General features: G+C 43.4%; 1 protein-coding gene across 3 annotated transcripts in view; it reads left to right on the top strand.

The window, feature by feature from the left end:
• The window catches only part of FAM219A (family with sequence similarity 219 member A), a 93,024-nt gene that overhangs the window by 55,494 nt on the left and 12,982 nt on the right, over window positions 1–24,548 (top strand). For all 3 annotated transcript variants that reach the window (XM_039704515.1, XM_039704517.1, XM_039704518.1), the window contains exon 3: window positions 23,032–23,134. In XM_039704515.1, coding sequence (XP_039560449.1) covers window positions 23,032–23,134 — 103 coding nt within the window. The remainder of the gene's footprint in view (window positions 1–23,031; window positions 23,135–24,548) is intronic.

Consider the following 24,548-nt stretch of genomic DNA (forward strand, 5'->3'; position numbering starts at 1 on the left):
GATCCTTAACTAGTCTCAGTATTATAAGTAAAGCTGCTAGAATGAGAAACTTGGGAAGTCAAACATGTCAGGTAGTGTTGAAGGAGAAAGTATCAGAAGAAAGGACATTACTAATGGAGTTCTCCAACAGTCATTCTGTGTACATGTTCATTAATAACTTTTACATAAGAAGCAGGAGTCAGCAAAGAAAATTTAGTAGAGCATATTTGGGAGGAAAAAGTACAATAAAGACTTAGAAATAGCATAGAGGGAAAAAAACCATGAAAACTGGAATAATAGAAATTGGAAAAATAAGACAGGAGAAACTCACTATTCTGTAAGCTGAAATTTATCAGCTGGGGATGACTGCATCAGTTGATTGTAAGGTTACTATTATTGAAATAGACTAATACATGAAAACAGGGCACAGTCACACTTCCACAGAAGTTACCAGCTTTTTTTCTGGGAATCACATAGAGGAGAATGGTTAGCCTTTCTGCCAGAACTTCTGCTTTTCTACACAGGAAACATTCTCTTTCATTTAGCCAGTGCTGAGTCCATAAAGAGTCAAAGAGAGGTACTGGAAGTGTTTAAACAGTTTTTGTAGTCGTAGTAGAGGCCAGGTCTTGTTGCCTCCTTTCCCTCTGGTCCTTCCACCAAGTGAACTCAGTGCTGACCACAGTATGCTTTTGAAGATAATGGGGGATGAAACCTACCTGCTAAAGAGGAATTGCCCTGAAGGCTGACAAGCATCTTCCTGCCTTGTCTCCAGAGAGAAGTCTGCTCCAACACATCTCTGTGAAAACACTCTTCCTCTTTAATGAAGTGAACACCTACCTGGTGGCACTTGGATGAGCTCTCTACTCTTAGCCATACTCAGATGAGCTCTAGGTTATCTGGGGCAAAATGAGGCTAACAGAATTTTCTGTTGCCAGTGTAACATGCCTTTAATCCACAACAACTCCTGCTGCTCTTATTCTGAAAATCTGCCCAGCCTCTTTGATTTTTAGAAGGTTAATCACTGCATCTCCCAGCTCTGGCCCCCATTCCTCTGACTAGATTTTTTGTCACTTCTGCATTGAACTTGTCAGGGTTGTTTTTCATCTCTTTAAGGCTAGAAAAAGTTAAGGTGGTACATAAATTTTTAATAGCTTATCTGGCAAAGCCATTGTTGGGGATGGTAGCAACTAGGGGCTTAATCCTATTGCAGGTTTTGCATATGGATGGTGGCATTTTTCACTGTTAAATCAGAATCAATTGTTCAAATGTCAAATGTTCTGATGGAAGGTTGATAAATGTCATTTTTCAGTTTGTGAAGATTTGTATATAAATCTGTCGTATGTGCTTGCTGGAAGCTTGGTTCAAGTGAGCTCAATTAAATATCATCCCAGCATGGATACAACTTTTGCTTCCAGACACTGCAGTGATTGAAGTGTGACAGAAAGAGCGTGAAAACTGCACATACTGCACGCAGATTTATCCTGCTGCTTGAGTGGTCTTTTTGCTGTTTGTTTCTTCCCCTCTAAATAAATACATTTGGCTACATGTTTGCTTGAGGTGGGTCAGATACAGGAAAAACTTCACAGGTGTCTTGTATTTTGAGTGACTTCCTAAAGGTTGCACCTGGTTCATAAATGGAACAGTGCCTGATGCTAGGGCCACAACAAGAAAAGAACCTCACAGCAAGGAGAAATAAGATCTCAGAGTTCACACAGTTCATAATTTTCAACCTTTTTTGATACTGTATCTATATTAATTATGTATTTGTCACTTTTCTAGCACTCCCACTTTGTCTTTCTGTCTGGAACTGCAATGCTCAACCTTGCTTCTTTCTTTCTTTCTTTCAGATCATTGATAAGGAGATTCCTGACAGCAAGGGTTGGGGGCTGGGTGTACATTAGTGCTTAAGAGATGTCTCCAGCACATCCTTATTAGGAGCCATATCCAGATGGAGCACATACCACAAGCCTTTTGAAAACAGAGGAGAGTTATGATAAGGAGAGAGAGAGGAACAGAATAATCCCCAAGTGAAAATCTCAGGGCACCACATCCACTGGAAGGCAACAGATCCTCCTAGCATTCCCAGGAGATGAGATATTATTTTAATGAAGCTTATGCCATCTGCTTTCCTATTTTGAATTTTTAATTTCCCTTCTCTGGTCTGAAATCCCTACCCAGACAGTCTGTGTCTGTCTTTCCTAGCAGTCATGACTTTAGTTTGTGTTAAAACAGAAGGGGCAATGTGGAAATTGGTTGGAGTGCTGTAAAACATGCAACAGGTGGGATGAAGGGTTGTGACAGAGGCATCTTCATCAGCACATTAACCACACTGGGAGCCTGGCAGTAAATGTTCTGCATGCCTGTCTGCAGATGAACATGTGGGAGAGAGGCAGAGACACTCACAGCAGCCTTCAGCCCTCCAAGGTGCCTGTGGCCTTAGATGTAAGCACCTCCTCTCCTTGGATTAGATAGGGAATAAGGCACTGTTTTCAGAAGGCTCCTCAAAGGGGCCATAAAAGTATGTGAAAACTGAATGTGTAAGCTAAAGAAACTGAGTCACACCTCAAGGATGTTACTGGAATGCTGTTCACTTAGACCAAGCAGGATGGGTAGGGTTAAAAAGCAGGAAAAACACCATCACAAGGACATAGAGAATGCTCTTCCCTGGTGTGTCTGACTTGGCCAAAACTAATTTGTGACTGAGCCCCATCTTGGTAGAGATTGAAGTGAAAAGAGGATGTAATCCATCAGGGGACAGAGGCTGATGACATGTCTGTATTGTTAGCTCCTGCCTTCCAGCCTGCTGCAGTGTATTCATGGCAGATACTGAATTGCTCTGTGGTCAGAGAGAAATAGTACCAGGAGTATCAGTCAGAACTACAAAGCCCTCAGGGTTCAACTGAACAAAATTGCTGCATTTCTGTCTGAAACTTTACAGAAGGTCTCTGATCCCAGTAAACAACAGACTGCCCCACATGGCTTCTGAGTTTGATCTTTCAATTGGTGTATGTGTTTTACCCCTTCCCCCAAGGTGGGGTGTGCGTCTTAAAGCTCTCCATCAAAGAGCCACAAAGCACACAGCAGAGCAACCTATCCCAGTGCTGCCCAAAAGCATGCCGTGCTCAGAGATCCCCTTGCAGCACTACTCTTGCCTCAGGTCAAGATGCAGAACTGGGAAGTGCAGTCACAAACAGAGCCAGCAGCAAGCATCTTGTGTAAGCTAAAAGGCTCTGTATCTACTTCCATCTGTGGCTCCTTTTCTGCATCATCACTTCCCAGTCTGCTCCAAAACTTGTGACTTCTGAGGCTTTTCATACAGAAAACAGAATAATAAAGGGGAAGTTGAAGTAGACTGGACAGATCAATGCCATTAGTGTATGATTTTGTCAGTATTTCAAGTACTGTACTATTCCCAGTTGCTCTTCTGTAACAAGGTGATTAATGCTAATTAGGTACAGCAGCTGTTGTTTCTGGGAAGATGCTCTGTAGGTAAATTAGGGAAACATTTTATAAAAAGGCTCTAACTCTTAAGCTAGGTCCCCAGGTTCCCGCTCTGTTGATAGAACTGCAGATTTTCATATCCATAACTGTTCGCATGGCGACCTCAAGTGACATCATTACCTTAAGTGCAAAAAGCCATTTTGCTCCCCTGGGAGCACCCATTTCCTTGAGCACAGTCTGTGCACTGTGCAGGGGGAAGGGTGGGGTGGAAGCCAGAGAGCAGGAGCAATACAGCACTGCTATTGATTTTCTTCATGAAGACAGAAGTGCAGCCCACCACTCGGAAGCCTCATGAGCTTGGGAGGAATTTATTTAAACATTTTTTCATCTCTTATTACTCTTTCCATTTATAAGAGAAATGGCATACACAGATTTATGATAGCATCCTTCATGTAGGATATTTCCAGGCTCTTTTTGGGAAGGATGAGAGAGTGAACAGCTGCATCACATTAAGGCTAGTAGGGCTGTCTGCAGACAGAGCTGCAAAGACGAGGGCAGAAAAACAGTTCTGACAGGCATATTATTGCAGATTAGTTAGAAGAGAAGTAGAGGGGCAGAAAGAAAGAGGTGCCTGAGACAGGCTTGGATAAGCAGTAAAGCCATTCAGACAGACTGGAACAAAACAATCACTGGATTTCAGCAGAGAGACCCAGGCAGGAGGGAATGTGTGAGAGAGTGAGACAGAGGGAAGGGAGGTTCCAGACAGCAAATCCCAGGAGCAGAGCATGAGCACATGAATATGGGAATGATGTGGTATGACGTTCACCAAATGACCTGGCTTTTTGTATCACTGTAATTTTGCTTGATTTGTTATGCCATTGCACCAGGGCTTTGCTGGCCTTGCCCATCCCTCCACAGTATGTGCATCTCTCCCATGACACATTCCTGGGACCAACACACCTCACAAGCCAACAGACTCACACCCACTCACATCTTGTGTTGCACACACCTTGCTTGGCTAAATGTCCCTTCAGTCATGGAGGAAGCAGCTGTATTGTAAGTGGATAATTTTGGGGTGTTACCTGGCTGTTCTTTAGCCAGTCCATACCTTTATGCTACCTGCAGTCTGATAGTATAGGAAGGAGAGCTAATCCTGAAGATATTATTTTATTTTGTATTGAGAATGGGCCAAAGCATTCAGAGTCTGAATGGGGATTTTGTACTTGAAGGAGAAGCCCAGAACTGCAAATTACAGGTTCTCTTCTATGTCTGACCCACCACAGTCAAATTACCTCAAATAGAGAAGCAGCTCAGAAGGTTCTGAAGAAAACCAAAGTGAGCAAATTATTGAGAGTCTCTGATAGAAAGGAGAAAAAAAATTCAGTAAAAGAAATAAGTAATGATGACAGTAAAAAGTACCTGGTCTAGCACAGCCTGACCCCAGCAGGCAGCACCACACAGTGGTCTGTTCAGAGGTCTCATTACACAAGTACGTGTTACTCTCATCAGTTTCCTGTGAAGCGTGTAGAGAACTGGCTTAAAAGAAAGAGGTCTCCAAAGGTGATTTACAGCTTGTTCCTGACATTAAAAAGATTAACAGCAGCTGAGATGATAAGCCTGCCTGCTCAGATGTTGGTATCTTCAAAAAAATCAACTCAGAAAAGGGCAGCAGTACTATATTCTGGCTCCTCAAAGTCCTATGTCCTTAAATGTAGGTTCCACCTGTCCCACCACAGTGTAATATTTCCCCAATTCTGAATTACCCAGGTGTTAGTATTTCTGTAGTTCCTTCTGATGTCTCCAAAGGTAGGTGAGTTCCTGCCTAGCAGTTGAGGGAAGCAAGTATAGCCCAGTATAATTAATGTAAATTGGCTCCAGAACAGACCACAGCATCTACAGACAGTGTTGGGTGATGCATTTATTTAATGTGTTTGATTTATTAATGATGAGCCTTAAACTGTGCTTGATGGTTAATTGAATTTGTTCTGATTTTCAAGTGATGTGGAGGGTTCCCATTTTGTCTTTGTGCTGCACTCTCAGCTCTTAACAGGAAAAGGTTACTGTCTGCTTATTGAATGTAGGGGCTAAAATGTTCCATCAGCAGATCAAGCTCTAAGAAACAGAGATAAGATGTACTTCTCAAAGGGAAGGAGCATGTCCTGGTATGGTAAGTTCACTGCAATTCTTGGTTTTTAGCTGCTATCGTTATGCACAGAGGATATGTTCATAGCAACCTGAAAACTTCATGTTGCTTTTGTGAGATATTAAAGGATTCTTTGGAAACTCAGAATTCATAAAAACACAGAAATCTTGGTGTGCCACAGCAGGAGAGCAGAATAAACAAGGATGTCATCCATATCATGTGTCCTGTCAGTAGCAGAGTTCTTGTTAGATGAGGTGGTCCTGGTTGCAGACCTCACCTGAGCATGAGCAGAGGTACACCCAAGGAACCCTTCTTCTGTGACCCCAGTCTTTGTTCCAGGCACAGCAGAGAGTGTTACATCCACCTGTGCACAGCAGAGCCCCATTTTTCCAGACCCAGCCAGTGGTGAAGCCAAAGCACTGCCTGCAAGGCCCAGCTCTAATGTGGCAGGCAGGGAGATGTGCCACAAGAAATGTTTGTTGCAGCAGCAGCAAAGGACATTTTTTGGCCAGTCAGCAGCAGCCACATTCATTGTGTGCATCAGTTTTGGTCCAGAGAGGGTTAGGGTTAGGGAGGAGCAATTCCCAAAGGCAGGAGGCAGCACAGAAGAAACCAAGTCTGTATTTCTTCATGGAAGGAGAGTTGGCCAAAGACATGGAGCCCTAGGGGCCTGTGCTGGGCACATGTTTTCTAGGTTCAGCTGTTGTCAACATCTCAGCCTCTTACACCAGCCAACACCACTGCTTTATGGAGAAGCTTTAGGAGTGGGAATTAAGCTGGAGTGAGGATAGCAGGACTATTTGTGCAAAAAGGCCTCTGAACCTTCAGAGTCCTGACTGGAGTTTTACCTTTTCCCTGACAATCACTTCACTTCTGACAGGAGCAGGGCAGTGTGGTCTTTCTCCAGAAAGACCACAGCCTTCCTGCTCTGCCACATGTAGAAAGTAATTTGGCACCTGTCTGTTTCTTTCAAACTTGTTTTTTGGCACCGTTCTTCCCTTGTTCTGCTTGGCAGTCATGCTCTATAAAGCACACTGAAGGAAAATAAACCTATTTTACAAATGCCATATATTTACCACGATAAAATTTTATTTAAGAAAAAAGTTACAGCAGTAATTGGACAGTCTGATCCCATTTCTCTAGTTGTTAAACACAACTATCATTCAAAAAGCTTTAAGTGGTGCCTGCATCATGGCTGAATAGCTTGTGCTGAGGGTATGCTTTTCTGCATCACTCATGGAAATCAGACTTTGCAGCCTGGTACTGTGCAAAATAGCTGTGGTCTCCTTTTCGAAACATCTTCCAGAAGGAAAAGCAGAAATTGTTGATCAAATTTTAAAACATTTGAGCATTGTCCAAACCCGCTTTCTAAACAGACTTCAGGAAAACATGCCCCGTAGACAATATGCTTTCTCCAGGTTGTTACAAGTGGAAAGGAGGGGTAACATGTACATTCCTGGCAGATGGATCCTAGTCAAATAATCATCTCTAACATGTGTAATAATTGTGATCTGTTTGTGTTGGCCTCCTACTAGTAGTAGACTCCTGTTCTCTCCACACTGCTTTGCAAACTGCTCCTCTCCCAGGCTTCCTCCCACTTTCTGTATCAGTGAAATCATCCATCCTCACTTCTAGAGGTTGCACAGCTGAGCCATTTTTCTGAGTGACTTCTGCCTTCCTTCCTCTTCATGTCCTTTTCACCTGTGAACTCTGCCCAATTTTTTTTTCCTTAGCTCTCTGCCTTTTTTATCCCACTTGCTGCTTACCATGAGAGGAGCCTGAATTGGTTCAGCCTAAGTCTGTGAATGTTCAACCCTTTGTCTCATAAAGTAACACTGTTTATAGCACAATAAAATAAATCCTCTACAGGGCTTTAAGATAACTCTACTGTAAACCCAAAACCATTGGGTTTACAGTAGAGTTATCTACTCTACTGTAAACGTTTTTTGCTATATCTTTGATTTTTTTGCTATATCTTTGATTTTTTTCTGCCTTCTGCTCTAAATGGAAGGCAGTTCCCACTTTTTCCTCAGAACCCACATACCTTCTTTTTTTGATCACAGCTGTGAAATTGGTACAATCAAGTCAGCAAGTGTTAATGTGTTCTGGAGGAATGGTGCAGTTCTGTCTAGCTCACTAGTCTGAAGCTCATGAGTTTTAAACTGCTTTCTGCCATGAGTAAACTGCGAGTTGGCTGTGAGAAGAAGGTTTAATCACACCAGGTGTTCCAGAGCTGTGGGCTGTTGGCAGCCCCTTTGCTGCAACTCAGCTCCCAGCTCTCACAGGTGCCAGAAAACAGCCCCTCTCTGATCCCCATCACTACCCAGCCTGAAAGTAAGAACTGTGTTTCAAAAAAAGGGAAAGATTTTCTATTAATTACTTTAAATACTGGTTCTAGAACTAGAAAATTGGGAGAACAGATGAAGAGTATGAGTGAGACAATTGTACTTTGTATAAGTTCATCTGAGAAACCATGTTTGACGTAATAAATTACACTGCTAAAAGTGTGTCTTGAACAGGACAAGCATACTAAATATTTAAAGTGGTGCTGTAAAGTTTGAGTCCATGATGCAGGCTGTCTTTAAAATTTGGATTTTCAGATTTGCTTACATTTTTTAAAAGAAAAGTATCCTGGGCTTAGATTCCCTAGTAAATCATAACACCTTTTTTTTTTTTTCCTTTTAGTTGACTAAAAGAACATATAACTGATGGCTCCAGAATTCTTCACAAATTCATGTCTAATTCACAAGGTGGTTTTGACCATAAAAACTCTGGGAGACTCAAGTCACAAAGCAGCTATGCCTTTTTTAGCTACTCACTTTCAGCGAGAACATGAAAGACTCAAGTTCAGTTTCTTTTTCTGCCTGAATGCTTCAGCTCTCAGGTGGAAGTGTGGCTTTTGCAGCCTCTGATCTGTGGGGCAGGGGTTGAAGCAAAATGTGAAAGCAAAACTTCAGCATAGTTACTTGTGTGCAGGCAGATGTTGTTTTTAGTTCCTCCAGCCTCACATAGCTGACTCACATCTGCCTGTGTGCAGAAAAGCTACAATACACCACAGTCCTTGAATTTGACCTCGGTTCCTTCGGGTTTCCTGTCCTTCAATGGAAGAGGATGATCAATGAAAGGAGGCGATCTTAGCTCCTTTGTTGGCAATGTGCTTTTTTCTATCTGCAGTTGAACATTCCTGGGTACTGGGGAGTTCCCCTCTCCCTGGAAAATTGGAGTCATGATTAGGGAAGGCTGTGGCTGCTCTGGGTCACATTGGCAAAGTGAATTGAACCCTCTACAGCACATTCATCTGACCTAGAACTAGGCTGTAATCTGTGCTTCAAAGCAGGGCAGGTAGAGAGCAGGAAAAGGGCAGGGCTAAAGGGAGCAAAATGCTGTGCCAGTTGTCTGCATTTACCTGGTTATGACTATCAGATGGGACATGACCAGGAGTTCTGAGGAAAGCTTCATGTGAAACTTCCTCTGTGCTATTGAGGAATGATAGCATCATGCCTGAGGTGGCAGTAAATTGTCTGGAGCATCAGTGGGTACTCATTCCCAGCCTGTTACTTTTCTCACCTTACAGAAATCCTTTTTCACCATGAGGACAGTCAAGCATGCAAAATGCTTCCTGGGGAGGTCGTGCCATCTTCAACCCTGAAGACTGAAAATCTGACTGAATAAAACTCTGAGCAGCCCAGTCTGATCCCATAGCTGGTGCTGCTTTGAGCAGGACTAGAAACCTGTGATACTGCTTCTGGTTAGGACTCCAAATTGTTTTTTTAAGATGTCTTATAGTTTCTGTTCATTACCAAAAAAAAAAAATAAAAAAATCCAACAACAAAAACAAACCCACCCCCCCACCAAAACAAACAAACAAAAAAAAAACCAACAAACACAAACAAACCCCATTCTGTCCGGTTAGACTTTTAGATTCCCAAAAGAATCCAGAGAACAGAATGTTCTCTGCAAATCCAGCATAACCACAGCTAGATTTGCAGAGGTTGACTTAGGTGACTTGCATGAACTGGTATAAAGCAGTCCTCTGGTATGTCCCCTGGTAAACAAGAAAAACCCAACTGCTGCTTGATTTTCATTTCATTATAAATGTTCTTTTAAAGTTTTAATTACTGCTTTTTCTTTTTTCTCTTTTAATTCACCAAACCTTCTTGGTTGATTTTGAAAACATGTTAAAACTAATTTTCTCTTTTGCTTGTATCTCTTACTCATTCCAGTGCAGAGAGAGGGAGATTGGTTCTTTTGCAGATATGTTTCCTAACTTACATTCCTCAATGCTAAATGATTTTGTAATGTGAGCAAGCAGCTGATTTCTTCTACCTACTGTGTCCTAGCAAAACATTAGAGCATTAGCACAGGGCACTAACAGAGTGTACAAAGCAGAACCAAATTAAAGTGTTTGTGTGAGGTGACAATCAGGCTGTCAAGGTGGCTGTGCAGCATCTCCATTTCTTAGACCAGTTTGAGCTCTTCTTGGTGTTGGTCATGTCTCAACGAGCCTTTGGGAAAGACACTTTTATCTTCTGTGAGTTGGATTTTTAAGGGGATTTGCAGAAAGAGATCATGACCCAGAGGCTGGTTGTCACACACATATCCCTACCTGCTGCATGCCACAAATAATGTATGAAGACATAGAAGAAAACAAAAGCAAATGAGTCATCCCACATTTCTTCCTTTATGAATCCCATGCTTTTTTCCCTGTAGAATGAGGGAATGGATTTGAATCAAAGAAGATTAAAATTCATCCTGGAGGGTGAGGTTGACTATTTTAATGTGAAAAGTACTGTTATGATCTTCTTAAGAAGATTTTAGGGCAGGAGTGGAGGCAGTGGGCAGGTGTTCAAGACTGTTAAATGTGTAGAGGTTGCCTTGGGAAAAAGTGAATGTTGGTCTGCAGCAAACTGATTTCCAGAAAAAATAAATACTCTCTCATGGTCCACAAGTTCAGAACAAAGCTGATTGTTCAAACAAAGCATCTAACAAGGCTACAGAACAATACTAAAAATTTTCAAAGGCAGGATGCAAGAAAAGAGCAACTTGACAGACCTCACAGACCTGCTCTATAATCCAGAGGCAGGATCACAGAATTGCAAAAAATGAAACAGAATTTGAGGTCCTAAAAATGAAAACTCAGGAATGCATGATTTGTAAACAGATATTACTAAAAAAAAAGATTATTCAGGACAGTCCTTCAAAGCCTCTGCGGTCTGCTACATACAGATCCCTCTGCCAGTCCAGCAGTGTTGAAGTCACCCAATTGTTTTCAAGTGGTTCACAGAGATTTTCAGTAAGTGCCCCCTGGGCACTATCTACCCAAGCACTGACTTGTGCTCTCTGTTTTCACGTTTTCCTTCACATCCCCAGCTCCTTGCACTGTTGTTAGGTGTTAGTTGACCTTCATGAGGTTTGTTCCATATGATCAGGTTATGAAGCCAGCAGTAAATCCTAAGTACTATTTTTCTCAAGGTCAGCCAAAATAAACAGAGTGCATTTAACACTGCAAGTGAAGTACAAAAACCACAGTCACTTTCCTTGCCACTGAGGCCTTTCCAGTGAGCAAAGTGTGTTAAATTTAACCCCCAAATTCATCTCTCCGTGTTACTGGAATTTGCCATTACAAAGCACCCTCTCCAGAACAGACAAAGCAGGGACACTTTGTTGGAGGTCTTGTTTGTTCCAATTCACTGCTTTTAAGCATGAAATAAATGAAATTCACAGAAGAAAATACTTTCTGGCTCCGGTTTCCAGTGCAGTTCTCTCCAGAGGGAAGTAGAAGAGCAATGGTGCTCTGTGGCTTTTTCACCAGACATTGCTGCAGGCGTGATACTGTCAGAGCTGTTCTGACAGCTTTGTCATAGTGTGGTCAGGGGAGGAGATGCAGCTTGCTTTCCTTTATATTTTAGTGGACCCTGGAGACCTGGCAGGAAGAAACCTTGTTTCTGTCATCGGGCTGAGTCAATATGACTTCAGGCACACAGGGAACAGATGCAGAAGATAGAAAATTGCTACTTTGAGTTCTTTTTCTGTTTGTTCTCATTTTTATCGCTATGAGTTCCAAGTCAGGACGTGTCTCCTCAATCAGATGGCTTTGCTGGATTGTTTATTGAGTGATCAGACAATGATGATCCATCCTTACTCTCCTTCTCCCAGTGCACATACTGCCCAAGGAGATGCTCTGTTAAAGACAGTTCTTCAGATCCTAGTGCCCTTAGATTTTGACTTAAGTGCCATCCCTGAAAAGGACAAGGCTGTCAGTGCCTGGGCTTCCTCCATCCCTCTGCTGAAGAGAAGTTAAAAGATTTTTTATTCACTGAAGCCTGGTATTACCCTTCCATTCACCTCACAAATGCAGCAGTTAAAAGCCTCAAAGAAACAGAAAATATTTTCAACCCTGCTTTCCCTCTGCTCACAGCTTTTCCTTTTCAGCACTGATTGTGCCAGCATTAGTGGGGTGGAGAGGCTGTCTGGAAAGCTGAGTGTTAATGCTGTTTCTGTCTGGGTCTTGGCAAAAACCAGGCTCCTTCCAGCACAGTGTGAGAGAAAGAGATTCCAAACTTGAGTCACTGAACATGCATGTGTCTGTGTGTAGACACCTCAGCTCCTCCATCCTCCCTGCACTTCAACTTCTTCCCTCAGGGGACCCAGTGTCTCATTCCCAGTCTCTCCTGCAGACATCCCAATTCAGAGTGAGTTTCTGATGTCCCTTCACAAGTGAAGTTGTCTTAAGGACAGATAAACCTGACACCTTTGTTTGCTGTCCCCAGGGTAATTTGAGATACAGTATGACCTAAAAGTTCCTGATGCTTGTGTGGAGAGAAATAATGAGGCAAAAAAAGGCAACAGTTGATGTTGTTAATCTGCATACAGTTGATTGGTAATGGAAACCCATGTTCTTGATTCAAATCAGATTATGAATGGAAAATTAGACTATTTTACGAGAATGAATAGCAAAAAGAAATACAGAGCAAGCTTCTGTCTTTGCAAAGACTCTCTAAAATCTCAGCATGCCTTGAGATTATACCTCCCTGCTGTCATGTCTTTTGCTTTACATTGGAGTCTGCAGGATTTTGTTCCTTGCACATTCTGCCTGCTCTGTCAGCAACCAGCCAGGATCTTCCCACCATCATCTCCTCTTCACCTCTGTCTGTCCACCTAGCAGCACAATCTGACTGAAGAGAAGTAATTTCTTATAAAGTCCCTAATAAGGTCCCTGACCTTTAAAAAGTCCTTTTCATATCTTGACCTCTTCACTCCCCTTTTTTTATCATTAAATTAAATCCACTTTCACTGCGCTTAGGTTTCTGTATATACGAAAGTTCAAAGTCTGTTGTATATCTTAATTATTGAAAGATAATTCAAACTGAGATTGTAATTAAAAGGAACTGTGCATCACTGAAATATCCACCATTCTAGATGCCTGTAGTTCTTATGCACAGTATCTCTTTTGTCTTAATTTCCTCAGGCAAGCAACTGTGTCTTCTATACACACTCCTTAGTCCCTTAGCTCTACTGCAATAAAGCCTTGCCTGCTGACACCCTCAGGCTGCTTTTCTACTCTTTTCTTCTCCTCTTACAACTCTCCTGTTCCTTTCATCTTATCACAGCTCCAGTCAGGCAGCCAAACAGATAGCTGTACAACAATAAACCTTATGTTTGTATGCAGTTGGCAATTTTAGCTCTCAAATGTGCCAAGTGAAGCTGAACATGTACTCACTGTCGCCCAACATATACCTGACCCAGGGATGCAAGGAGCACAAAAATTATGATAATTCTTGTATTGCTTTTTCATGTCTCCTTCCTTTTCTTTTAGAAATGCTTCAGAAAATCCTTAGCTAATGGTCTTTTGATACGAAAATCCAAGCTGGGATTTTTTTTCCTTCCTTCAGTGCATACAACTGGCCATTCGGGAGGGAGGTAAAAATGTTGGCCTGCCAGAATTTCTGCCTCAGTGGTTCATTTAGGAGAGAGGGTCAGATAGAGGGATGTGGCAGCTGCAGCATTGCCAGCAGTCTCATTTAGTGCTACGGTGTTGAGAGAGGCAGCTGGGAGACAGAATCAGGAACCTCCCCTGCCAGCTGTTTGAAGGAGGTGGGCCCATTTGCCAATCAAAAGCATGAGTCTTTGCAAGATCAGTAGTGTGTGGCATGACAGAAGGGGGCTCACATTCAGTCTTACTAACACCTGCCTCCCTTTTGCCTAAACTCCCATTTACAGCCCCCCCAAAGCAATGTTTAGCCTTGCTCAAGCCAGCAGTGCTTTAGCACCCATCCTTTCTGCTTTGAGGCTGCCTGTGATGAGCAGGGCTGGGGTGGCAGTGTCATAACCTCAGCTCTGAAGGGACATGCCAGCAGCTGGAAGCTTGTGGTAACAAACCTCTTCTGAGCACTACTGCCCCACCAAAGAAAGGTAGCAAAAGGATGAAATACATCAGCATTAAAATACTAAACTGTGATATAAACTTGTCACGTTGGAAATCTGTGTTAAAAATTGTCATCATGTTTCCTAGCATATTACTGCTTTCTTCAGCATGAGCCAGGCTTTCCCTGAGCCCCTTTGAACTCTCCAAGCCATCTTGACTGAGGCTTCAGCCCAGCAGTGCACATGTCTGATTTCCAGCTGCAGGGCTCTGCAGTAGGGGTGGCATCTGTCATCCCCCAGCTCTGCTTCCTCTCCTGCAGCTCTTAAAGCCACTGCAGCCAGAATTTTGTCTTTCATCTTGTCTTTCAGGACTCTTTCTCAGGGATTTCAGCAGGGACATGAGTTTTCTCTGGCCAGTCCTGTTTCCCTCTGCCACTTAGAACCATGGCTGTGTTTTGTCACCAATCCTTTTGGGAGGTGTAATGAGAAGGCAGCTGCCAAACACCTCAGCCCTGCACCTGTAACATGAGGACATTAAGGAACATGAAACAGTTGATTGCCATCCCCTTTGCCATCCTCTGCTAACACCAATAGATAACAGCTCTACCTAAGAAAGGAGACAGAGGATCCTTTGCAGATGGGAAAAGATATAATAATTTATGATAGTTTGGGACTAATCGCTGAGCCCAGTCCTGTTTTCTCTACCAGAGCAGGGGCCAGCCAGGAGGAGGAAGGTGGCAGCACCCTGCCCTCTCAGCCAAGGCACCCTACAGGGAGCAGCTTACAGCACCCCCTGAGCCCCATCTGTTAGAGCATAAACCACAGAACAAAGCCAGAGATGAAGCCATGAGCTTTCTCTGAAGTCTCTCTACAGAAAGAGAAAGAGGAAAGGGGTTCCCACTCCTCTGTGAGGTGAGCCACCCAGCCCAATCAAAATACCAAAATGACAGGTCAGGCTCTGTGAAACTGTGCTTGTAAGGTCTCCAGCTGCCCTAGATAAATCCTGCCTGCCTCCTTACCATCTGGGAGGAGAGGGAGAGGGAGAGGGAGAGGAGAACAGGAGACTTTGAGCTGCCCCAGGTGTAACAACCAGGCCACAATACTGAGCTGTCCCCAAGGGACACCATGCCCCAGTGATCTGGCAGCAGCCTCAGGTGCCACCCAAACAGCTTTTGCAGGTATTTCTGGAGCAGTAAAGAGAAATGTCAGGGCATGCAAAACACAAGGGGTCTCCAACCCTGCTCCGAGACAATAGAGTCCACTATCCCTCTGAAACAAAATTCCTGCCAACCTAATTAATGAAAGCTTAATCAGCAGATTGGTTAATCATAAACTTATTAAATAACTAATTGAGCTCTGAGGCCATGTGTCAGATTTCCAGACTGTGGCAGCCCCTTGGAGGAGGGATCAGGTCAGTAATCCTGTTAGGGGAGCAGGCTGCTGTGTGCGACAGCTCTCCAGCTGAGCCAAGTACCCAGGACTACAGCTCACAAATTGAATAGCAGGAAGAGGCACCCTGAGCTGTCCATGTCCTGTTCTCCTGTAGAGTTTCAGAGTAAACAGGCAATTCATCCAGTGAAACAATGCCTGAAAGTCCCCTTCTGGGGAGCAGAGTAATTGGAGGGTGACATGCCCTGCAAATACTCTGCTCACTATTGACTCTCCTTCTTTACCTTTTCCAGGGAAGAAAACAGTCATGTTAACCAGCCTAGTTGCCTGTATCTATCTGCTTTCATCTTACTAGACAGAAAATGCAGAATTTTGTTTGAAATGCATAGATTCATGGAAACCAAATGCAGCAGATGATAAAGCAGAATGGATCAAATATACAATATTTTTGCTGCTAAGTAAAGTCAGAAACATGGCTTGTACTGTCAGCTGCAGTTCAGTCCTGGTAAAAGAAAAGGCCAAGAGTCCTTTCCAAGCAAAATGCTGGAGTCAGCAGGCTGTGAGTCCCTTCTAAGCTCGTGTGCTGCGTGTAGCATTATCACTTAGGGCTTTATTTGTTTTACCTACTGATGGAATTCAGTAAGTCATTCCAAGCAGGGCTATCTGCCAGCCAGTGAAAGCTCTCCCAATGACAACATATTAAAATATTTTAATTATTATTTATTATTTTATTATTAAATCTGTAGTTTATGTAGGCAGTATAACACATGCGTTCTCCCATAGACCAACCTTTGGCATGAAAGGGTGGACATTTGACTAAGTGCCTTTGCAGTTCAAGCCTACTGATGTCAGACTTTATTAAAAGTGTTTTTTTTTATACAAATACACACTATATGGTGACATTCTGGTAAGCAAATGCTGTGAATATTCAGCTAAGCAAGTTTGCACTACTACTCTCCTGAATACACATCACATTTAGTACATGCACCAGTAACCTTAATGCTTCTTCACAGAACATCAGAACTCATAATAAATGTGATGTAGGCACTAATATTACCTCTGTGTAATATTAGTAGATTGTGCCTATAGCATAAGTGATGTTTAAATGAATTGAACTATTTAAGCGAAGAGAGCTAAATTGCTCTTAAAAGTCTCCCTTTTTTTATTTTTTTCCTTCTCTTTATTTTTGTCTCTCATACCATTTAGCAAGGTCAAGCAAATGGCTTTGGCTTAAACTTGTGTTCAGTTGAGTAAAAATAATGAGGGGGCATTTGTAGAAGTTCTCCCCAGGTGAAGTAAATTAATTCTCTTTGTCCCTTTAAAATACTTTAAAAGAGAGCATAGCTCAGTTTTATGGATTAGGTCTTTTAGAGATCAGTTTGTAAACAGAAAATTTTTAGCTATGCTTGTCAGGATGCAAATGCTTCCCCAGATATCTAACTTTGTTCTTCTGGCTGGCAGGTAAATGCAGACAGAAAGGTATTTTCATTTACTTTGAAAAGTAAATGAAAATACCATGTAAGTTACTTTCTGAAGGTAAATGTGGAAAATGGAAAAAAAAATTACATTTAAATATTGCCAGTGCTGTTCATATATTCCAGTTTTGACAGTGATAAATGAAATTCTTCTATCCAATATTTTGCAGCCATTAGGAATAAAAATCTCAATCCTTTAAGTGAAAAAGCACATGCTGAATGAGAACAAAATAAATGCCCTTGTGAGGTAGGAGCTGTGACAATAGATGCCTTTGAAATCAGTACAGAAAGGTGTTGAAAGATGAAGAGAGATTAATTGCTGCCTGCTGCTACGCACTCGCAACCTGTCTGCATAAAATGGCTGCAGAGGCAGCTGGAGCAGAGGGCTGGGAGCAGCAATCCTGGTTCTGTGCTCCCCTGCTGCCACAGATCCTCCGCACGGCTTTCGGGTAAACCAGTTATGTGGTTTCTACCAGCAGCAGAACACAACTTACTATTTATATACTACTGTATGAAGCCATGAAGAGGTAAAACGCTCTGTGTGTTCATAATAGTGTTAGTAGGTAAACCAGTTTTGTGGTTTCTACCAGCAGTAGAACACAGCTTACTATTTATACACTACTGTATGAAGCTGTGAAGAGGTAAAACGCTCTGTGTGTTCATAATAGTGTTAGTTTGTTTTGTTGTTTTGTTGTTTTTTTTTTTTTTTTTGTTGTTTTTTTTACTGAAGTGTGCAGCCATGAGGTTTTCATTGCAGGAAATGACCTGCTCTCTTCTGGGGCTAAGCCAAATAGTGGGTAGAAGCAGAGAAACCATTCCTGCCCATAATCACATGAGGGTCAGAAACATGAGATGTGGGGCTGGGAGAGCATGGCTAGGGAATGAGGACATGCTGCTGGGAACATAAAGCCATTTTTGGTGATGCATGGTTTAAATGGATGATAGCTTGGGCTGGGACTGACGCACTCCTTTACACGTTCTCCTCTATGCTAAGAAATAGTGTGATGTTTTGGTGCTTGTTTCTGAAGGGAAGCACAAAATAACATCATCCAGGCCCTCAGAAACCTCTCAGTGACTTGCACAGGCAGCATTGTAGCTGAGTATTACCTCAGAATGAGCCCTGCACTGCTGTGCATGCGATGCACTGGCTGCTGATAGTAGCTCCCATGCCGGAAGTTAAAGGGCTGCATCCTTTAACAGTAGATACAAACATTAACTTTGTAGTCACTAGGTCATTTACCAGTTCTGGATCAGGCCTTCTTGGGAGCTGATGGGAGCTTAAAACCACTCCAAGCCCACTGGTGTTGGTGCCAGTTCTCAGCCGTGCCAAAGGCACAGAGAAGCAGCCAGATCCACACAATGTATGGAAATGCTGCTGTTGGATCTTTTAAACCTGGTCCAAGAGGGACCTTGGACGACAGATTCATACCTGCTCTTTCCAGCCAGTTCATACAGCTGGAGTTAGAAACTAGAAAACAGTTCACTATTTTTCCCACGTTTGTCTGGGTCAGAAAAACAACATGCTTCAGCTAAGAATATAGCGTCTCACCCAGGTTGGTAGTTGGGTGACATAGCTGTCTGACCCTTGCTATCTGAACAGTCATTTCTGAAACCAGTGAAACAATATCCTTGTTCAGATGGGTTGTCCTGAATAATCACTGCTGATGCCTGGCCTGTGTCAGCTTGAAACTGTAGTCCCTATGTTCACAGCAGGGGATTGGCCACAGATAGGTCCTTTTTGTTTCTACTGCACCTGTTTAGTAAAAATCGCTTTTCTTTTGCCTTTTTTCAGTGTAGGTAGGCAGAGCCATCAGCTGCACTAATGCCAGCCACATGGTCACACTTACACTCCAGGGAACATGGGGATCAGCATGGTCCTAACACACAACTTTCTTACACCTTCCTTTCCACGCAGCCTGCAGGCAAAGCCCCAAATTTATGTATGTACCCTGAAATCCTCTCCAAGCAGTGACAGTCCTCACTGACAAATACTGTCTGTCAGAGGTGAAAGGTAGATAAGATTTCAGTGTTACCTAGATTCATGCCAATGTCCCCCATCTAAGTGATGCAAGTGAACTGAAATCAAGACTTGGGCTTGAATAAGCTGTAGACAGCATTTCATTCTTTCTCATTTCATTTGCTCATGAACCTGTTCATCATTCAGCAGAATTTGAGCAGACGTATTAATTTCATTTCACATGTAATTTAAATTCTCAGCTTACTTGAGAAATTAGAATTCATCAGGGAATCAGAGTCCTCAACCTCAGAAACAATTTAGCTGATTGTGGGGGACAGAGAGAGAAATACATCCCAAAATCTCATCTCCTCAACCTTGAAAATGAAAAAAATACAGTTCTGTCACACTGTATTAATTTCTCTTTGTCTGCCACTTCAGCAAATCCCATGGGTCCGCATGCACTGTCCCCATAGCAGGAAGCTCCATCTTCTCCTGGTCAGGCAGGTTGAGTTACTGAGGTCCAGCCAGCAGCTCTCAGCAAAGAGACTGGAGCAGTCAGCATCTGCTTGTTCCACCCCGCAGTGCAAAGGAGGCAAATCAGCTTCATCTGCCATAAAATAGTGTTTGTGCCAGTCAGGCTGCCTCAGCTGAGGGGGCTGCAGGTAGTCAAGCACAGTGACAGTCTGACAATGGCATCCTAAACCACTCTCCACCCACCACTGTCTGATCATAGCCAGACTCACCCACTATCTTGGGACAAATGGAAAATGCGCATTTAGGGTGTCTGATTCTTCAAATATCTCTTCAGCATAGTACAGCGTGATGTTCACCAGATTCCTGCATTGTCTGCTTTGCCTCATGTCACAAAATGAACAGTTCTGCAGGAGACTCAAGCATATGACTACTTTTGGCATTTCTGGTTTGGGGAAGATAGTAGGCAAAACCAAGGCCACCCCTACATGGCAACATGCTCCAAACAGACTGTTCAGCATTTAATTTATTAAAAAAACCTTGTAAGTGTTATTAAAACTGGTTATGATTTTGTTTAAATGCTGAAACCAGAGAAATAATTTTAAGGATTCATTCAACTCTGATTTTTAGTTTAGGCATATTCACATTAAGTCCATTCTGCTTCCCATGCTTCATTACTATTTTCTCTCATCATAAAGCAGCTAGACACATCCTGCCAATTGAACAGGTAACCATTTTAGATTACACTAAATCATCTCAAGAAGTACTTGGAGTCATTTGTTAGGGCTGTAGGTGTTCCCATGGTAGGGGGAGAATTCAGCCCCCTCTTGACTCTCCCTAAAGAGGCTTCCTGTGTGTGACTTGTCAGCATGCAGTTATCTGGCCATCCACCCTCTGACACATCCTGGATCAGGCAGGTGAGTGAATACTGAGACAGGGACAGTTTGCTGAGTGTTTGGCATGCTGGGGCACCTTCTTATTAATTTTGCAGGCAACTATAGTAGGAGACCATTGCCAGGCAGGACACAAGGCTGGGCCAGTTGTGGTGCTGATTGTGTCTGCAGCACACATTTCCTTTGCTACTTTTTACTTGGGTGTTAATCCCTACTTTACTGAATGCTCCGTAGTCTGCTTGGCTGTTGTCTTGTCACCAGCAGAGTTTACTTTGAAGCAGCACTTGGAGCAGATGCTGAATGGCTGAGATGGAGTCAATGAGCAGCACAGGCTAGTGTGGGGCTAGCAGGAAAGCAGTGGTTTATTTTTTAAGCAGATGCATCTTCCCTTAAATGGTTTTTGTGTCGTAAGGGACAAAGTGTCTCAAAGATGAAGTGACAAGGTGAACAGTAAAGGAGGAGCGAGATGTGATGTGGTTGGCAGATCCAGACAAAAGTCTGTTCCCTATCCTGGATGCCCTCCTCACACACACACACACACACACACACACACACACTCATGTGCTCCATGTGTTCTTCTTCTGACACAACATCCAGGATTAGCTGAAGTGGAACCGTTGCAGCCAAATTCCCCTGTGAATTGGACTGACAGCTGTCTGTGTTCTCCAAGTTCTCCACTGAAACTGCAAACTGCTGCTTTGCTTCAAGCATGGAGATGAGTAGACTGTCTGTGGTGGGGTGACCCTGGCTGGACCTCAGGAGCAATCAGAGCTTCTCTATTACTCAGCTGGACAGAGGAGTGAAAACACAGAAATAATATGGGCTTTCCACAGGGTCACAGCCTCTTTCAGGCACCCACCTGCTCTGTTGTGGGGTCCTCCATGGATTGCAGATGGATCTCTGCTCCCTTATGGACCCCCATGGGCTGCAGGCAAATGTGTTCTGGTACCTGGAGCAGCTCCTCTTCCTGCTTCTGTCCTGACCTGGGTGTCTGCAGGGCTGTTTCTGACACACCTTCACTCCTCTGTCTGGCTGCGGTTGTGCAGGATTTTTCCCCCTTTCCTAACTGTGTTATCCCAGAGTCTCTAACACCATTGCTAATGAGCCCAGTCATGCCCAGCAGCCAGTGTCTTGGAGCATGCTAGCATTGGCTCTGTTAGACACAGGGAAACATCTAGAAGCTTCTCACAGAACCCACCTGTGCAACCCTCCACTACCAAAAACTTGCACACAAACTAAATACATCATCCTACACAGTGATCCTGCTGATGATCAGGCAGGATCTTCACACTGCTAATTTAACATATTTTGCAATGTCAAAGGCACACACAAACTGCTTCATGCCCTCCCAACCTTCTCTGCTCTGTCCTGCTTCTTGAAGGAAGCTTCTCTCTGAAAAATCAGTGAAAAGCCAGAAGGAACCTGGGTGTGGTTAAGGCTCCCCTGTCTGTTTCAGCCCTGCTGATGATTGCCTGTGAGCCATCACACCTGCACTCACAGCGCATTCAGCCCCCTGTAACCATTTCACCAGCATCCTAGAGCATTGCCAGCTTGTCTCAATGCTGTGTATTTGTGGTCAGCACTGGAGCTTCTGATGGAGATGAGTAGAAATCAGGTTGTATTTTATGTTGTAGGTATTTGCCTTTGTAGTCTTGCTTTATCTCTCTCTGAACAGCAAAATTCATGTGGCCTGCAAAATATTAGCCTTTTATTCTGGAGACAGAGGTAACCAATGCATTTCCAAGTTCCATACTGAGAAATTACTCTGATTTAAGGTTTTGATTTCAATCCTGAATCAGTCTTTCAAGTTGCTCAAGCCTGAGTGAGTTATTAATCTAATCCTTTTTCTGCCAAGTTCCATGTGCATTTATTCACCTCTGCTGTCAGCAGGAGCAGACTGGTATGGTTTGCAAGTCTATGTATTCTTGTCTCCGTGTTCCTCATCATAGCAATCTCTAGGCATCCCTGCTGCTTAATTCTCCCTCAAGAAAGGAAACCTTGGATGTGTGTCCCCGTGCTCTGACTTGTGAGGAAGGGAAAGGGTTGGCTCACCTTGAACTTGCACGCCATAGAAGCATGCTGCTTTTCTCACAACAAGTGAGAAAAGCTGGTCTTCTCTCCAAGTGGAAATAAAATCTGCAAAAGAAGAAAAAAATACACAACCCAACAACATAATTCACACATTGCAGGAGAGGCCGAAGCAAAACAAATTCACTATTCAGGTTCCTCAGCAAGCAGTCTGGTACACCTGTTATTCAGGCATGCCACAAAAGTAGTTTCCAGCATTTTCTTACACTCTGGAGAATTTTTTTTAAACTGGTCTCATTCCTGCCTTACTGGCCCCAAGCTCAGCTTTTCCATACAAGCCTTGCCTGCTGTTGCACAATGAGGTTGGGGTAGTTAGCTCAGCTTTTGTGACTAGCTGGTAACTCAACACAACTGATCTTCTACAAGAAACAAGGAAGGCTTTCAATCAGAAAATTTAATATCAATTTATATACATCCCTAGGTTCCCATCCCTGCTAGAAGCAGAGCCATATTAGTAGAGCACAGTATTGGGGTCCATCCAGCAACTAGCTGCAGACAGGCACAAGGTCTGTGCCTGTTGTCTGCCTCAGCTGGGTTTCATCCAGAAGCTCCAAGACCCTATGGGTCTTGGACACCCAGATTTTAGTGTGTTCCTGTCAAAAGGCTGCTGTGAGTGAAGGTAGATCAGTTTTAGTCCTTGGTGACCTTGGAGAAAGTGGGACACAGCTCATCTGGCCTTTGTGGTGTCCCTTCATAAGAGGTGGTGAGCTCATGTCCTTTGCTGTTAATTTTGCTGTGCCTTTTGCCACTACCAGATCTGGGTTTCTTCTTATGATGGCCAGCTAGCCTGCTGCTCTAATTTTGCTTTTCCCATTCGTATCTCCTATGCAGAGAAGCAGAGGGAGCTGGCTCGGAAGGGGTCCCTGAAGAATGGCAACATGGGAAGCCCAGTTAATCAGCAGCCCAAGAAGAACAACGTGATGGCACGAACAAGGTAAAGGACTGGAAAAGTACTCGCAGTTGTGCTCTGAGCTGCAGTCCCTAGTGGTCCTGGAGTGGTCAGGGACAATGTTCATTGCATTTGCCTTCTGCCAGCCACACTGCAAGAGCAGTGATGGCCCTTCCTGGAGCTGCTGGGCCCAAATGCTCTGTGCTGTGTTGCATCCCAGCCCCTGGGAAGATGCATGGACAGCTGAGCCCAGGACCAGTGGTAGTGCAGCCTGTAGAAAGCAGAGGCAGCCCAGCCAGGTTAAAATTAGGGGGTTGATAGAGCCATCCTGCAGGTTCTGAGTAGTCTCAGATAACACCTAACTCTGCCAGTGGGAGAGGAGCTGTGCTTCTTCATGAAACACAGACTAGTTTAGAGTTTAATTCTGCTTGCTTGCTTTTGTCGTTGTAAGTTCCACTGCTCCTTTTTGATGGTGACCTGTTCTGCTACTGACAGATTTAGTGAAGGCTTGTAAATAACCCATCTCTGTGTAACTTTCTATACACCTTCTCCACCCTTGGAACAGCACAGTCACACTTTGCTGGAGATGCTTTGGAAGAGCTCTGTAAGAGAGTATTAGGCAGTCCTACAACGTGCTGTAAACAAAGACATCCTGAGCTGAATATTTTCTTTTAGAGTATTTTTATTTTTTGTCAGTGCAGACTTCAGTATACCAATGTATTACTTACCTATGTTCAGAAGGAAGTAAACCTTGTGAGCCCACAGGATTGCATGATTTGCATGCTGCTAGAAATGTGGCAGGTTTTAGTGGAGGACCTCACTTAAAATGATGGAGGAATCTGGGGAATGCTGGATGTTTACTGATGAATGGGAAAGTTGCCTGGATTACCATATATTAAGTAGAATAGGAGCTGCAGGTGAGAGCCTCTCTATATGCAGTGCATCTGAAAGATGAGATTTCTTGTTCACACTAATTCCCCAGACCCAAAATATTAGTCATAAATCCTGACAGGACCTTGTCAACTTTTAGTTGTAAGTCCCTGAAATACAGGGGGAATATGCTGCATTGCTTCCTGTGTTCAGGTGTTGAGGCCATATAAAAGAGCCAGACCTTTCATGGCAGCAAGAAATTCAGGAACTGTGCTCAGCTGGGTTTTCCATGCCCACTGGTCCTCCTTATCTTCCAAGTACATTCTGGAAAAAGAATTGTTTTCATTTGGCAATAGGCTGCAAGCTAGCATCCTGAGAGGAATGGTAGCAGATTTGCTGCTTGAGAGGTTTAGAATCACTGAAATTAGTGGAGGAAGATAATAAATAAGGGAGAGAAGATGGAATAAATAGAGCTATCTACCTGTAACATGAGTGAATTTTCCATGGAGAGATTGTTGTTTCCAAGCTGCCGATGGAAAGAGCGGAGCAGTGACACCTATTGACAAAAGATTTCAAACAGCCAGCTCAG

The sequence above is a fragment of the Passer montanus genome, unplaced genomic scaffold, assembly GCF_014805655.1.
Source record: "Passer montanus isolate IOZ18808 unplaced genomic scaffold, ASM1480565v1 scaffold176, whole genome shotgun sequence".
In the NCBI taxonomy this organism is placed as follows: Eukaryota; Metazoa; Chordata; class Aves; order Passeriformes; family Passeridae; genus Passer; species Passer montanus.